This window comes from Sciurus carolinensis, chromosome 12, assembly GCF_902686445.1.
Source record: "Sciurus carolinensis chromosome 12, mSciCar1.2, whole genome shotgun sequence".
In the NCBI taxonomy this organism is placed as follows: domain Eukaryota; kingdom Metazoa; phylum Chordata; class Mammalia; order Rodentia; family Sciuridae; genus Sciurus; species Sciurus carolinensis.
The window spans coordinates 18,441,367-18,457,664 of NC_062224.1; the positions used below are offsets into that span (position 1 = coordinate 18,441,367).

The window sequence follows — 16,298 nt, forward strand, 5'->3', positions numbered from 1 at the left end:
CGTAGATCTGAAACCTAGCTGTTCAGATGTTTGTTCCATGAATGAATAACTGCGTACCCAAGAGGCGCACCCATCGGCTAACCAGTGCGCATTTGGGGGAAACTGGAAATGAAGTAGAAGAGACCCTTGGCCTTGAATTTACCTTTAAGGAATAAAATTCTGCAACACAAGGATAGACAAATGGCATTCAGAGGCATTGCTTAACATGATAGTCCAATACAAATGATGATAAAATGCTGAGAATCTGGGAGAATGGCTTGAATTGAGGTGGAAAGTGTAAAGGTTAAAGAGATTCTAGGAAGTTTCTTGCTGTTATGATTTTGTTTCGCATTAGAGATGAATGCTTTCCTAATTCAGATTTACTTTCCAAACAGTCCACAATGGCACTTGGGTAACAAACATCTGCCCATGATGGAATTACTGAATTCTTCTATCAAAGATGGAATTTTCTACTGTTGATTTCTCCCCCTCCCCAGTACTGGGTATGGAACTCAGGGACCCTCTGCCAGTGAGCTATATTCCAAGCCCATTTTATTTTTAAATTTGAGATAGGGTCTCTCTAAGGCTGACCTGGAGCTTGATTCTCCTGTCTCATCTCCTGAGTTGCTGGGATTACAGGTGCAGGCCACTATGCCCCACTTTTAAGAGATTTAAAAAAAATTTTTTTAAAAGATAGCCTGGTCAACTTTTCACCAGCTGCGGAGATGCTTTAAAACAATTTTAGGAGGTTAGTATACAGAAATAAATCTCTTAACAGCCTGCTATGGCTTGTGTTTCAGTACATTATTGATTGCAAAGGACTAAGCTTAAGAGACTGTTGTCTTCATTCTCCAGTTATTTAACAAGACTTAAATTAATCCTGAGGACAATATCTCTTTTCCCCCTCTGTGCTGGATTTGAACCCAGGGCCTTGCATGTGCTATGAAAGTGCTCTGGCACTGTTATGTGTCTAGTCCTGACAGTGTCCATCTTTAAAGAACTGCAGTTTTATATACCATAATAGTCTGGGAAAGCAGTACTATCTAATGAAATGTATTGTTCTCTGAACTGATTCTTGTACATAAGCAAGTATACTTTGATGTTGTTAATAGGTCAGATGACCAAACAATGAGATGTGGCTTAATGAAATGAAGTAGAGATTTTATACTTTAAAAAGTTAACTATAGGGTGGCAGACGTCCTAATCCCAGCAGCTCAGGAGGCTGAGGCAGGAGGATCTGAAGTTCAAAGCCAGCCTCAGCAAAATCGAGGCACTAAGCAACTCAATGATAACCTGTCTCTAAATAAAATACAAAATAGGGCTGGGGATGTGGCTTCATGGTGGAGTGCCCCTGAGTTCAATCCCTGGTACTGCCCTCCCCCGCAAAAACAAAGTGCTAACTCTAGAGCTGGGGGTGTTGCTCAGTGGTAGGTTTGCCTAGCCTGTGCAAGGCTCTGGATTCAATCCCCAGTACGTAAGGGGAAAAAAAACTGTAGGGCTGGGGATTTACCTGAGTTGTAGAGCAGTGGCCTAGCACGAACATGACCCTGGGTTCTATCCCTAGAACTATAGAAAAGAAAAGGAAAAAAAAAAAAAAAAAAAGATTAACTACAGGGGTAGATTCCATGATGTTTTCATTTAACACATTTTGTTATCTTTCAGTGTAAGTCAGCCCTGCAGGTTAAGCCCATTTCCTGCCTTCCTTTCCTCAGTGAAGAAGGCATCCTCTTCTCTTCCTTTTCTTATATCTCTATTTTCTTCCATAATGCATTGCCTTGCAGGTACCATACTAGACTGCATTTTCTCTTTTCTTGACATAGTAATGCTCTGAATAATTCCTTTTTTGTATATAGAAAAGAATTGCATACAAGTGTGAGGAAGTAAAGTCATAGTGAAAGGATACTTGATTACTTTGCTTCTGCTGACTATTCATCAAACCATTTGGATTCTTTTGTCTTTTGAATTATATTGATTCCTTTTTATATTCATTTGAAATGGAGAGCATCATGATTCTTTAATTTGGGCAAATGGGGTAAATTATATTTGTGTAAAAAGATACATTTTTAAAAAAACTTTATAATAGACTTTTTTTTTTTTTTTTTTAACAGTCAAATTTTTAGAAGTTATCAAGCCTTTCTGTGCAGTTCTACCAGAAATACAGAAACCTGAAAGGAAAGTAAGTATAATACTTTAGTAATATACTGGGTAGCTAAGTGAATTATTTTACTAAACCTTGATTTATTTTCCCCAGTCCTTTTTGGTTGAAATGGGAAAAATATGTCTTGCTCATCCTCCTTGAAAGAGTGAATAAAAAAAAAAAAGTGAATAAAACAATATCGTCCTGCTAAAGTCTAGTCAGGCTTCTCATGCTTTCAAAATGACTGTTCTGGGGCTGGAGCTGGAGCTGAGTGGCAGAGCACTTGCCTAGCATGTGTGAGGCACTGGGTTTGATCCTTAGCACGCCTAAGAGAAAACATAAAATAAAGACCTGTTGTCCATTTACAACTACCAAAAAAAAAGTGTTCTGTAAGTTTAACATTTCCAAACCATGTATGTCTTTGGCCTGTTAGTTAACACACAGCATTCTCCTGTCCATAGTGATCCTTTATAATTCCTGTAGTGTAGGGTATATATTGTGCTTGCTAATGATGTGATCCGCTGGACTATAAATGGCCCAGTCTGCTGGGGTGGGTTTTGATGAGTACAACTGTTTTACATAAATGAATTATAATTGTGCAAATATATACCTGCCTTGTGTTGATTTATTCATTGGAAAGAAAAATCACAGGAATGCAGTTAGAAGATACAGTATTTGAATTGGATCATTCTTCTATCATTGTATACTTTTGGAGCTAAGATTTTAAATTTCAGAAATACTATTAATCCCAAACTGGCCAGTTCCCACATGTTTTTCTTTTGAACTTTCAATTTCTCTTAAAACAAACAGGCATAGGAATGGAAAAAGAGATTGGAAAAACTTTTGTTAAATTCACTTTTATTTAGAAGTATATTTGTGTTTTGATGATTTGAGATAGTAAAAATAGTCACTCCAGCTATATTTAGGACATCCCAAGAGACTCTAGCTTTTCACAGTTTTTAGACTATCCTAAGACTGCATGAAGCTGTAAAGCATTACAGGTAATCCCAGGTGTTCATGGCACAGTGTTAACTGAAGCACCTATGTTTGGGGTCTGTGTTTTGCTCTGCCACCTTTTCAGTTTCATTTACCTTTCTACAGTGCACATGAAAACTGCCTATAGTTAACTCTTCTTTTTGAAAAGCAGAGAACAGTGTTTGAGAAGTTCAGCTGTTTATTTTAGCTGCTACACACTGGGGTGAAAGGGACATTTAAAGAGTAATTAATAAGAACATGTCATGATGTGGAATGTTGGTTATGCTTTAAGGGGATTTTTATTTTAAATTTGGTATTTCTTGGTTTGGATTGATCATTCTTTGTTTTTTATTGTACAGATCCAGTTTAGAGAGAAGGTATTATGGACTGCTATAACTCTCTTCATTTTCTTAGTATGTTGTCAGGTATGTAACGATAATATTAAATGAGTATCTGTATTGTTGTTCTAAGGTCTTGATTAAGTTTGGGAAACGTCGTTTTAGTTAAAATAATAAATATATTGAACTATATTAAGCATTGTTATTCCTATTTATCTGAATAATAATAATAATTATTATTATTATTCTGTGGTGCTGGGGATTGAATCCAGGGCCTCAGGAGTGCTATACAAACTCTCTACCATGGAGCTATTCCTACAGCCTTAATCCAAATTATTTCAATTATGAGAGTGATGATATTTCTGTCTTTCTTAGACAAGGTCTCCTTATATTGCCCAGGCTGGCTCAATATCCTCCTGCCTGAGCCTCCTAAGGGGTAGTGGTATTATAGACTTGTGCCACCACATCTGGCCCTAAAGCAGTTGTCTTGTTCTGTGTATTTCTTTTGGTTTACTCGTGAGTTGAATGTTTTTTTTTTCCCTGTTAGTTTTCAGATTATGGTTTTTGCCAACTTTTTTCTTAAGACACTTTTTTTCCTTATTGATTAGATATCTTTTTATATATAAAGTAACATATATTGCAAATATTTTTCTAGTTTACTTTTTTTCATGTTGTGAATAGCATATATTAATTTAAATATTCCATAAAAACAAATTTTTAGAATCTTTGTTGTGTACTGTTTAATAATAAACTCCGGGTAGGAGGTGCTGTTAGTTCAGTGGTAGAGTGCTTGCCTAGCATGAAGCCCTGGGTTCAATCCCTAGCACAACCTAAAAAAGGAAAAGAAAGTAGGGGTAAATCCAGTGATACTACCTCTTTTTTTTTTTTTCCCTGCTGTACTGAGGGTCCAAGCCAAGACCTTGACATACTGGGCAAGAGCTCTACCAGTGAACCACCACCCCCAGCCCTTATTTATTTATTTATTTTATTTATTTTTTATAGTAGTGGGGATTGAACCCAGTGTGCTTTACCACCAAGCCACACCCAGTTTTTTATTTTTTATTTTTTTAATATATAAAATAGTAAGATAGGGTCTCACTAAATTGCTGAGGCTAGTCTTGAGCTTGCAATCCTGCCTCAACCTGCCAAGTGACTGGAATTACAGGTGTGCACCATAGTGCCTGATTATATTTTCATATTCTTTTTTTTTTTTTTTTTTTTTTTTTTTTGGTGCTGAGGATTGAACCCAGGGCCTTGTGCATGCTAGGCAAGCACTCTACCAACTGAGCTATATCCCCAGCCCCTATTTTCATATCTTAGCATTGTCTTTTGAAGAATAGAAAGTTTTAGTTTTGGCGAAGTTCACTTTATTTTTTTTTCTTTATATTATTTTGTTTTGTTTTATGGTGCAAGGCTAGGCATGCACTTTACCAGTGAACTATGCCACATCCTCTTTTTCTTTCATTATTCATGGTTTTAATTTCATAACTAATAACTTTTTACCTATTTATGGTCATGAATAATTTTTCCTGTATTTTTCTAAATATTTTAATTTTAACTTGTGTTGGTTTATGGTCTGTTGCACATTGATGGTTGGGTTTAGCATGAGGTAAGAGTTGAGGTTCATTTCTTTCTACATGGACATCCATTTCTGGAAAAAATTATTGAAAAATAACTCCATTGAATTATGTTGGCATTTTTATTGAAAATAAAATCATCACATAAGCATTGCTCTTTTTTCTTATCTCTCTTTCATTCATCGATAGGTCTGTCATTAATAATAAGCCACAGTTTTAATTACCATAGTTTTACAGGCAATCTTACTATCAGTTTGTAGAAGTTCTCCAACTTCGTTCTTTTTCAAAATTGTTTTGGCTCTTCTGGGTTCTGCATATTTTCATATACATTTTTTAAATTAGCTTTTTACTTTCTACAAGAAAGCCTGCTGGCATTATGATTTGCATTGTTTGAGTTTACAGGTCAATTTAAGAGAATTACCATCTTGGTACGGAATCTTCTTATCCAGAGGTCAGCAAACTTATCTGTAAAAGCCCATAAGCAAATATTTTAGGCTTTGCAGCCATAGTCTGAGAACCCAAGAAGAAGAACACAAAGGAAGAAGTGACATGTCTCACTAGAAAAGAATGATGTGGGCACCATGGTGTATGCCTGTAATCATGGTTATACAGGAGACTGAGACAGGGGGCTTGTAAATTCAAGGCCAGTCTGGGAAATTTAGTGAGACCCTGTCTCAAAATAAAGATAGCTGGAAATGCATCCTCAGTGGTAGAACACCCTGGGTTCAATCCCCAATACTTAAAAGAAAAGACATTTCTCAGGACTATTTGATGTAATTAATTTGTGCATTTTTTATTACTTTATTTTTTTGTATGTTTACATAGTTGCTAAGGTGTTTCTTTTTGTCTAATGCTTAGGCAGATCTGCCCCATGTGGGTGATTTCTTAATTCTCTTTCCAGTGACTCTCAAACAGCTTCAAGCTCGTTTTCTCTTACTTGAGGAAGTGGTGGGAAGTGAGATAAACTGAGATAGTGTATTAAATTCTACCTGAACTCTGCTTTCTTCTTAAATTTTTGCTAACTATCTTGAGATGATTCTCATCACCTGACTGATTAGAACTATATTCCATTCCAGGCTCCAGGTCATTCCCCAGTTTCGGCTTAGGGCAGTCCTCTATTCTTTAATTCCATACTACAGGATCAGCCCCATTACTCATTTTTCTTTCATCCATTTCTTCTTTCTTAATCAAAGGAGGGGAAAAGATAAGGATATCTTTATAGTTGGAATGGTGGGACTTCTGAGGATTCTGCTGACTTCCCATGGTGATAGTTAGGAGCGCCTTTGTACTGAGCGCTCAGACGTCTGGTGTTTTCTCCCCACTACCACTAGTCCTTCAGATTTATAATCCTTTTTCTTGTTTTACTGCTGTAAAGGTTCTTTTTTTCTTTTTTGTTTCTCTTAGCACTCTTTCATTCTTTTTAGCATTTATGATTTTATCTGTTTTTTAAAATGTGTTTTGTTATATGCCATGGGAGGAAAATTCCATCTTAAGCCAGACATATCATATTTGGTTTTCAGTTCCTAGTACCTTTGAAAATCCCTAGTGCTGATTTTGTTTTTTCATTTGATCAACTCATGTTTCCATTAGGGCATGGACTACTTTGTTTCTCCAAAGTAGTATACTGTATTTTACCAAGTTTGTTATTAGACAAAGTAAACATAACAGTTTAATTGAGCATTGAAGGAGTCATGTATCTGACTTCACTCAGCAGTGGAAGAGGTTTAGAGAGCTGTGCTCCAGAAGCATGGGCAGTGAGCTTTTGCAGGTTGAATGTGGAAGTAAAGAAATTACTTGATTGGCTGTGGCTAGCTGTTTGCCTTATTTCTGTATGGCCCAAGGGAATCATTGACTGGTTGACTGTCTATGATTGGTTGATGCCTTGATTCAAAATTAGTCAAAAGGAATGTCTTTAAATTCAGTTTCATTTTGCCTTCCTAAAGATCCTAGTGCAGTCCCCAGCACTCTGGGATTGTGGAAATAACAAACAAGATCCGAGTGCGGAAAAACCCCTGGCTAACTGGCCTCCTGCTTATAGTTTTAACAAATTGAAACTGATTATGTATGTATTATAGTGGAAAGTTTGGAACTCTTCAACTGTGACATATTAATAGAAAATAACTCCATATTCTTCCCAAGCTTTGGAGTTTATGGAGAAATAAAATTAGAACCAAATTTAATTATCTTGGAGATTACAGAAAAGATCAAATACCATTGTTTAGGGGAAGTTGGTTGATTTTTCTAGTTCAGTTTCCCACAAAGCAGCTAAATATGGAGGTAATGGAGGTCTATTAAGGAATGTAATTGGACTAACTTAACTTCTTTCCTACTTATTGTGTATTTGATGTAGACTATCCTTATTCCTCATACCTCATCTTAACTGAAACGTTTTCTACAGCTACTGGGTATATGTGAAATATTCGTACTTCACACTTTACTGATTTTGTTACCTGTATAATAAATTTGAACATCAAGAAAGATTTAAAATTTTAAAATGATTTAAAATGTTTAAAATTGCTGGAACTGCATGCAGTGATACATGCCTATATTCCCAGCTACCCAGGAGGTTGAAGATCATTTGAGGGCATGCGTTTGAGACCAGAAACATAGCAAAATCCTGTCTCAATAAGTATATTAGCAAATAAATAAATAAATAAAATTACTGTAGCATCTTTTGGAACTTTTTTTAAAAATCAAAATTTTGAAATTAGCAACATATTTTTCTTTGCCTGATTTTTCTCATGGTTGAGAAGGGATATGACCAAAAGCTATATTCTAAATATGAGTCATAGGATAGGAAGCAGTCTGAAGTTCAGGTGTTTTGTTTTTTCCTGATTAAAAATTAATAAGTATCATAGAATATTAGATAATTCCTGGAAATAATAAGAAAAAGTCAATATAATCCTACTACCTAGAGATAATCACTATGTAAGATTTAGAAAAAAAATACTTGCTCCTAGTTTTACTTTCTATACATTTTTTTTAAATGTTCAACTTTTTTTTTTTTTTGTCACTTTCTAAGTTACACAGTTTTGTATCTTTGTTTTCACTTGTTTATTTTTATAGTGCTGGGACTTGAAACTACTTCTTGCACATGCTGAGCAACCCTCTGCCACTGAGCTATATCCCCAGCCCCTCTACTTTTGTTTTTGTAACAGAGTTTCTTAACAGTGTCACTTATGAATTTTAGGCAGGGTAATTCCTGTCATGGGAGGACTTTCCTGAGCAATGTAGGATGCTCAGCAGCATTGCTGGCATTATCACCCCTACCAAGTTGTGACAACCAAAGATATCTGTAGACACTGCCAGATGTCTCCTGGAAGACAAGAGTACCCCAGTTTGAGATCCTTTTTTTGGTTCCAGGGGTATTGAACCCAGGGGCTCTTAACCACTGAGCCACATCCCCAGCCCTTTTAAAAAATATTTAAAGATAGGGTCTTAGTAAGTTGCTGAGGCTGGCTTTAAACTCTCCATCCTCCCACCTCAGCCTCTGAGATGCTGGAATTACAGGCATGTGCCACTGCACCAGGCCTGAGAACTATTTTATATGTATTGTTATAAGTTCTTTATGTTATTATAATTTCATGATCATGATTTTTAGTGACATAATTTTTAGTAATTTATATTCCACTATATATGTAATCTTCAGTTTTATAACTATGAATGAGACCTTGATTGATTAATATATAACTTTGCAAAATTATTCTCTATGACTAGGCAGATATTATATCCTATAATCTGATGAGAATATTTCTTTTTAAAATAGTAATAAAAAATAACAAATTTTACCATCTTTCTTTTTTAAATATTTTTTTAGTTGTTGATGGACCTTTATTTTATTCATTTCTTTATATATGGTTCTGAAAATTGAACCCAGTGCCTCACACATGCCAGGCAAGCACTCTACCACTGAATCACAACCTCAGCCTCCCATCTTAGCTACTTTTAGGTTTGTAGTTTAGTAGTGTGAAGTATTTTTGCATTGTTGTACATTGTCAGTATTTTTTTTTTTTTTTTTTTTTTTTTTTTGCGGTGCTGGGTATCAAACCCAGGCCCTTGTGCTTGCAAGGCAAGCACTCTACCAACTGAGCTATCTCCCCAGCCCACATTGTCAATATTGACAGGTGTGTTTACTAGTGAAATGTACCAAGTAATAATTTCAACAGTTTTATTAAAGAATTTTACCCTTAAAATATGCTTGTTTTGGGGGCTGAGGATATAGCTCAGTTGGTAGAGTGTTTGCCTTGCAAGCACAAGGCCCTGGGTTCGATCCCCAGCATGGCAAAAAAATATATATATACACACATATATATATATATATATATATATATATATGTAAATATATATATATATATATATATGCTTGTTTTGTTACAGAATATAAGAAATCTTTTTTTTTTCTTTTCTTTTTTTTTTTAAACATTGCTGCCAGACCTGGTGGCCCACGCCTATAATCCCAGCTACTTGGGAGGCTGAAGCAGAAGGGTCACAAGTTGTAGGCCAGCCTTGAAACTTAGTGAGACTGCCTCTATATAAAAAGGATTGGAGATGTAGCTCAGTGATGTGAGGTCCTGGTTCAATCTCCAGCACCACAAATAAAGTATTGTAAATATTAAGTGCATGCATTATAAATTAAATGCAAGGTTAATTTATATAATGTATTTTTATAAAATATTTTGTGCAATATTTTAGATACCACTGTTTGGAATCATGTCATCAGATTCTGCAGATCCTTTCTACTGGATGAGAGTTATTCTTGCATCCAATAGAGGTATGTAGTTCTTTTCTTTTTATCTCTAAATTACTAGTGACATTAAATAGTTATACACATGTGCATTAACAATTATTTTTCAATATTTACAGGGAGGGAGAGGATATGAGAACAGAAATTCATGGCCTAGGAGAATAAACCAACGTGTAAATAGTTATTTGTTGTAATAAGGGAGAAATCTGTCTTTGGGTTTTTCAGACTAGAATCCTCTGATCTGCTGTGTCAGAGAGGAGATGATGCATTTGAATTAGAGTTTAGTCTTTGGACCCATAAGGGAAGTCTGAGCTAAAGTCCACAAGCATAAGACAGCAGGACGTAATCTGGGAAATGGTGGGTGGTGGATGCTGGTCAGTGAGGCTAATGAGGTAGGTAGGGCCTTGTTCATGAGATTTCTTGTATTTCAGGAATAATGAGTGCCTGTTTTTTTTTTTGTTTTTTTTTTTGTTTTTTTTTTTGGGTGCTGGGAATCGAACCCAGGGCCTTGTGCTTACAAAGCAAGCACTCTACCAACTGAGCTATCTCCCCAGCCCCCTTTTTTTTTTTTTTTTAAGCACTTGTTTAAATAGCCAGTAGGTGTGTTTCAGAATATAAAATTAATATTGTTTTTTAAAGTAATAATACTACTTTAATTAATTAATTAATTATTATTAGTATTACAGTACTGGGGATTGAACCTGGGGCACTCTACCACTGAGCTATATCCCCAGTCCTTTTTGTTTTTTATTTTGAGCTGCCCAAACCGGCCTCAAGCTTGTGAATCTTCTGCCTTAGCCTCCTGAGTAGCTGGGATTATAGCCATGTACCACCTCACACAACCAGTTTATTATTTTTCAAAAGCACCAACTTTTTAAATTTCGGAGGACTGGGGATTTTGTCCATGGTCTTGAACATGCTCGGCAAACACTCTGTCATGGAATCCTGCTGTCTCAGCCTCCCAAGTAGCTGGAATGATAGGTGGTGCCATTGTGCCTAGCTTAAATCCAAGGGCATTTATATACAGATTTATATGAAGTTGAAAATAAAGCTGCACTGTGAAAGAGAGCTCCTGGGAAGTTGATAGGTTGCAGATGTTAATGCAGACTTCTTTGTGTATTTCTTCACATATATAAACTATATATACTTCCACTAAAAAATAAGATACACTATATATAATGTTTTGCTACTTGGTTTATTTAATATCTCAGATGAGAGATTTCATTCAGTGGCCATGTACTATTCCATTATAAGGATAGGCTATGATTTACTTAATCATTTAGTCAGTAATTATTTATTGAGTTTTTATGCTGTACCAAGCTTTTTTCTTGATGCTGAGACTAGAGAGTGAACAAGATGATGTCGCAGTTGTCAGAGTTTATATTTTCTATCTGGGGATCTCAATTCTACATGAAGCATACTGGGTGGGACAGATGTTCTAGGAAGGTAACATTTGGACAGAGACCTGCACTTAGTGAGAGAGAATTCCGTGTGAATACTTGGAAGGAAGAGCAAGTGCGTAGGCTCCAAGGTGGACGCTTGCTTAGTGTGTTCAAAGAACTTCGAGGGTCAGCGTAGCTTAAAGAAAAGGGTCAGGGAAGAATGGTAGGACAGGATGTTGCAGACGTGTCTCAGAGTCAGATCATGAAGCGCTTGGAGACTGTAGTAAGAAGTGTTTTATGTATTATAGGAAACTTGGGGCCTCTCATCACGCATTTAGTTTATTGTCCTCCTAGTTTTATATGATAAACAGTGCTACAATGAAGGTTTTATCATATGCTTCTGTAACTTTGTTTATTTGTTTGTTTGCAGGGTAGGGAATCTAACTCAAGATCTCATGTATACAAAAAGTGTTCTACCACTGAACTGCACTGCTAGTCCTGTGATTTTTGTTTGTTTTGGTACTGGAGATTGAACCTAAGGGCATTCAACCACTGAGCCACATCCAGCCCTTTTATTTTTTATTTTGAGACACATCTCACTGAGTTCCTTAGGGCCTCGCTAAGTTGCTAAGGCTCTCTTTGAACTTGTGATCCTCCTGCCTCAGCCTCCCGAGTTTCTGGGCCTATAGGCCCAGTGTATCTGTAATTTTTTAATAGAATTAATTTCTAGAAAGTTAAACTGTTTAATCATAAAATATTTATGTTTAAATTATCAGTAGATAAATTATTTTCCAGAAAGTTGGGACTATAGAGCATCTTCCTAGCACGTGTAAGGCCCTGGCTTCATTCCCCAGTACCACCACACCCCCGACACAGATAAGGTTGCATTATTTTACACTCTTACCATTATATGACAATTACCAATTCTCTTCCAGTAGTGGATGTCATTAGTCTTAGTCTGTGAGTTAGACTGGTGAAAAGCATCATCTATTGTTTAATTTATATATTGGTGAGCTTGAACATTATTTTTGAATATTTGTATTTCTTCAGTGACTGAAATTTTCAGTAGTATTTAAATTTTTTTTGTTATAAATAATAGCAAATTACTGACTAGTTTAAACACCAACAATGGAGTTTATTTAAAGGATATGATTCTTTATTGGAATCCAAAAAGGTAAATTGCTAAGCCAGGGCAACTCTTAGACCTCAGCAGCAGGGACTTGAAAGGACTTGAAGCCTTTTCCTTGTGATTCAATTTCAGATTGCTTCCTGATTGTTTCCTACTTCAGAATATCAGATTATCAGGATTTATGGGAGGTTTGAACAGCTTGTTAGTGTTTCAGGGTTAGTCCAGGGACAGTATAGATTTGGGGTTCTACTCCTGTATTGTCAGTGTTTTCCTAAAAAAGCATCATTGGGAGCGGCCATTCCATGTATCTGCTATTTCCTTTTTAAATTTTATTTATTTTTTAACTGGGAATCGAACCCAGGGTTACTTTACCATTGAGCTCCATTCCCAACCATTTTTATTTTTTATTTTGAGACAGGGTCTCACTAAGTTGCTTAGGGCCTTGATAAGTTGTTGAGGCTGGCCTTGAACTTGTGATCCTCCAGCCTCAGTCCACTGAGTCACTGGGATTACAGTTGTGCACCATTGTGCCCAGTGGCTATTTCCTTTTTAAAATTGGTTTGTTCGCTTTTTTAATTGATTTGTTAGAGCTCTTTGCTGTTAGATGTATGAACTTTGTCATATTTGTGTGAGTATTTTTCTTTTTAACTGTGTGACTGTCTTTTACCACATGGAAATTTCATAGTTTTATCTAATCATAGCTTCCACATTTTTCTTTAGTCTTTTCTTTGAATGGAACCCAGTGCCTCACACAGGTTAGGCAAGTGCTCTAATACCGAACTGCATTCCCAGCCCTTTCCATCTTTTTCTTTGTGATTTCTAGGATTTTCGTCATGCTTAAGAAGGTCTTTTCTTTTCTGTATTTTGAGCATACTCACTTGTATTTCCTTCTGGTACTTCCATTGTTTATCTTTTGTATTTAAGTTTTCCATATATCCAGCATTTATTTTGATATAGGTCATGAGGTAAGGAATCTAGGTTTAATTGTCTATAAATGACCAACCATTTGCCAAGGTCTTTTTATCTTTCTTTTCTCTACTGTTTTGAAGTGCCATGTTTCCTGGATGAGATTTTCATAAAAAATGATTTGGTCTCTTTCTAGGATAGAACTGTTTTTCAGTTATATATAATTTTTGGTGATTTGTCTTAAAAAGCTTTCTCTTTTTCTCTAAGTCTTTAACAATAAAAAGTCTTTATCTTTGTTGAAGTAGCTGAGAAGACATTAAGAATCCCCCCAAAATTAATTTTGTTAAAAAATTCTTTTTTTAATACAATATTTTTTCATATTAGGGCCACTTTCAGCATTTATAAAAGCCAGGATTTAAGGGAGTGATGTGACAGAATGGCCCATGAAAACCTAAGTCCTTGAATTACATAGTCTGCATATCTCCCTGCACAGTTAGCATATTTAGTTTTTTTATTTTTCACTATACATGCAATACATATTTTTTGTAAAGAAAATCTTAGGAAATATAAGAGGGAAAATCATTCATAATCCCATTGGGATGGAGAGCAACAATAAACATCTAAATGACCAGATTAAAATAATCTTAATTTACCACTTAAATGGACTCAAACCATACTTAATATTTTCTAATTTTTTTCCTAACTACTATTATGTCATCATTATTTATGTCACTATTCTGCCTGATTTTAGGTTACTTCCTATGTAATTTTAAATTTTACCTTAGAAGAGTTATAAAATATTCTTTAGTACCATCTGTCATTAACTTGGTATGTAATTTTGGGGCTTGTTATGCAGTTTTTGTTTTGCATTTTCATGAAAGCTTTAAGCTTTAAAAATAATGATTTGGACAGAAATCGTAGGTTTCTTTTATTTTTCTTTTTAAAATTGAATTTCTTTTTTCTTTACCTTTTCTTTTTAATTGCTGGAGGTGACCACACTCTTACCGCTTAACTATAGCACCAGCCCTTGGAAAGTTTCTTTTAAAAAGGATTTCTTTAACATTTTGAATTTAGAATTTACAGAAATAAACATTTTAATAGTACTTATAGTACTTTTCTAATTTGATGTAATGTTGCAGGGTTGTGTTAATAATTGAGAGCTTTTTTAGCAATTAATGTTTAATGCATGAAAATTTGCTTGCTAACATTTAAATATGTGTCTCTCTAAATGTCATTTAGGACTTTGAGGTTTCTAAATTAATCTGTATCGTATACAGTAAAAATTGTTTACTCTTTTCCCTTACAGGAACTTTAATGGAGTTGGGTATCTCCCCAATTGTAACATCTGGTTTGATTATGCAGTTGTTAGCTGGAGCCAAAATCATTGAAGTGGGAGATACACCTAAAGATAGAGCTCTATTCAATGGAGCCCAGAAACGTGAGCATTAATACAATTAAAGAGCCTTTTCCAAATTTGAGAATGATTGTGGCAAAGATATTTTCTATATTCTTTTTTTTTTTTGTCTTTGGTTGTAAGCCTGTACTCCTTTCCCCCCCAATTTTTGTCAGTATTTGGTATGATCATTACCATTGGGCAAGCCATTGTGTATGTCATGACGGGAATGTATGGAGATCCTGCAGAAATGGGTGCTGGGATCTGTCTCCTTATCATTATTCAGGTAAGAAATCCTGTCTTTTCATATGCAGAAAATAAAGCAGTTTAATTCCTTTTTTCTTTTCTAACAGTTCTTTAGGTAATTGTTAACATTCATGTCCTTTTAAATTATTTTAATTTTAATGTTTTGATTTCTAAAGTGATATGTATAAATTGAATAATGTAAAGATTAAAATTTATTCTAATAACTTTATAGTTATGCAATATAATATAAGAATTATGGATCACCTGAATTGCATTAATTCTAAGATACATGTTTTTCACATTTGATGTCTCTAAAATCAGGATGATTTCCTATAGTTAACAGTGGCTTGCAGCTATGTGGCAGTCACAGAAGTTGTGTCATTTGTAGTGCACGAGTGTCTGAATATAGCTGCTCAAATTGTCATAAGAGTTGGTTATTTGCACTGTGGATATAAGTGTTCAGGTTTAATTGCTGTCTGAAGTGTCTTTTGTGATTTATTATTAAAATGATTTGTATGCAGAAAGGCACAGAAAAAACAAGATAGATGATAAAAGATAAAAGTTTAAAATACCTTTTTTTATAAGGGGAATATCAAAATTCTTTGTAATAAGATATTGTGCTATAGCTTAATTGGCAATATTTTCTTTGTGGTGCACAAGATAATGGTGTTTAAAAAATAACAATTTCTTATTCTTTTTTTGCAGTTTCTTAATGTTAGAATGTTAGTGAAACACTATAAATACACACATACATATGTGAGGTTTTTTAAAAAGGACAATTTTAAATGGAATTTTTAAAGTTCAACATAATTATCAATGTACCAAGTACCCTAAAGTTGGGACGTAAAGTTTAGAAGATATTTCTCTGTTGAACAATTCTTAAGAATTACTTGGAGAAATTACCTAAGAATAGATTGTACTTAAGTTTCAGAATAGTATTGTGTTTTGAAAATAAGTTTGCTTAAGTTAATTAATAGTGAGTATCTGGTGTCCTGGTGTTCTTGCAAATGCATCATCATGTACACGGAATGAAATTAGAATATAGGGAAATTTTTTTCTTACAATTCAAAAGATCAAGCTGAGAAATACATTTTAAAATAGTCCCAAATACCAGTTTGTATATGTGTGTTTGTGTGTGTGCGCATGTGTATGTGAGTTATGTATATGGAGAAATATGACTGCCTCCAGACTGCATAGTTGAGCATTTTTTTTAAACACAATATTCTTTTTCTAAAATATTTTTTTGGTTGTCAATGGACCTTTATTCTATTTAGTCATGTGGGGTGCTGAGAATCGAACCCAGTGCCTCACACATGCCAGGCAAGTGCTCTGCCAGTGAGCCTCAGCCCCAGCCCGAGCAGTCTTTTTTTAATGAGAAATCTTACATAGGAAGCAAATCAAAATAAGTAAGATTGTTTAGTGAACGTGATTCAGAACAAGGAGAGTTAAATTGTTTAACTATTTATTGGCATCATTAATAATAGGGATGACT

General features: G+C 34.9%; 1 protein-coding gene across 1 annotated transcript in view; it reads left to right on the forward strand.

Annotated features, from left to right (window-relative positions):
- Window positions 1–16,298, forward strand: part of Sec61a2 (SEC61 translocon subunit alpha 2) — a 28,537-nt gene that overhangs the window by 726 nt on the left and 11,513 nt on the right. The window contains 5 exon segments of the mRNA XM_047521397.1: window positions 2,088–2,155; window positions 3,451–3,516; window positions 9,699–9,777; window positions 14,474–14,605; window positions 14,737–14,846. Of these exon segments, the coding sequence (XP_047377353.1) occupies window positions 2,088–2,155; window positions 3,451–3,516; window positions 9,699–9,777; window positions 14,474–14,605; window positions 14,737–14,846 (455 nt within the window).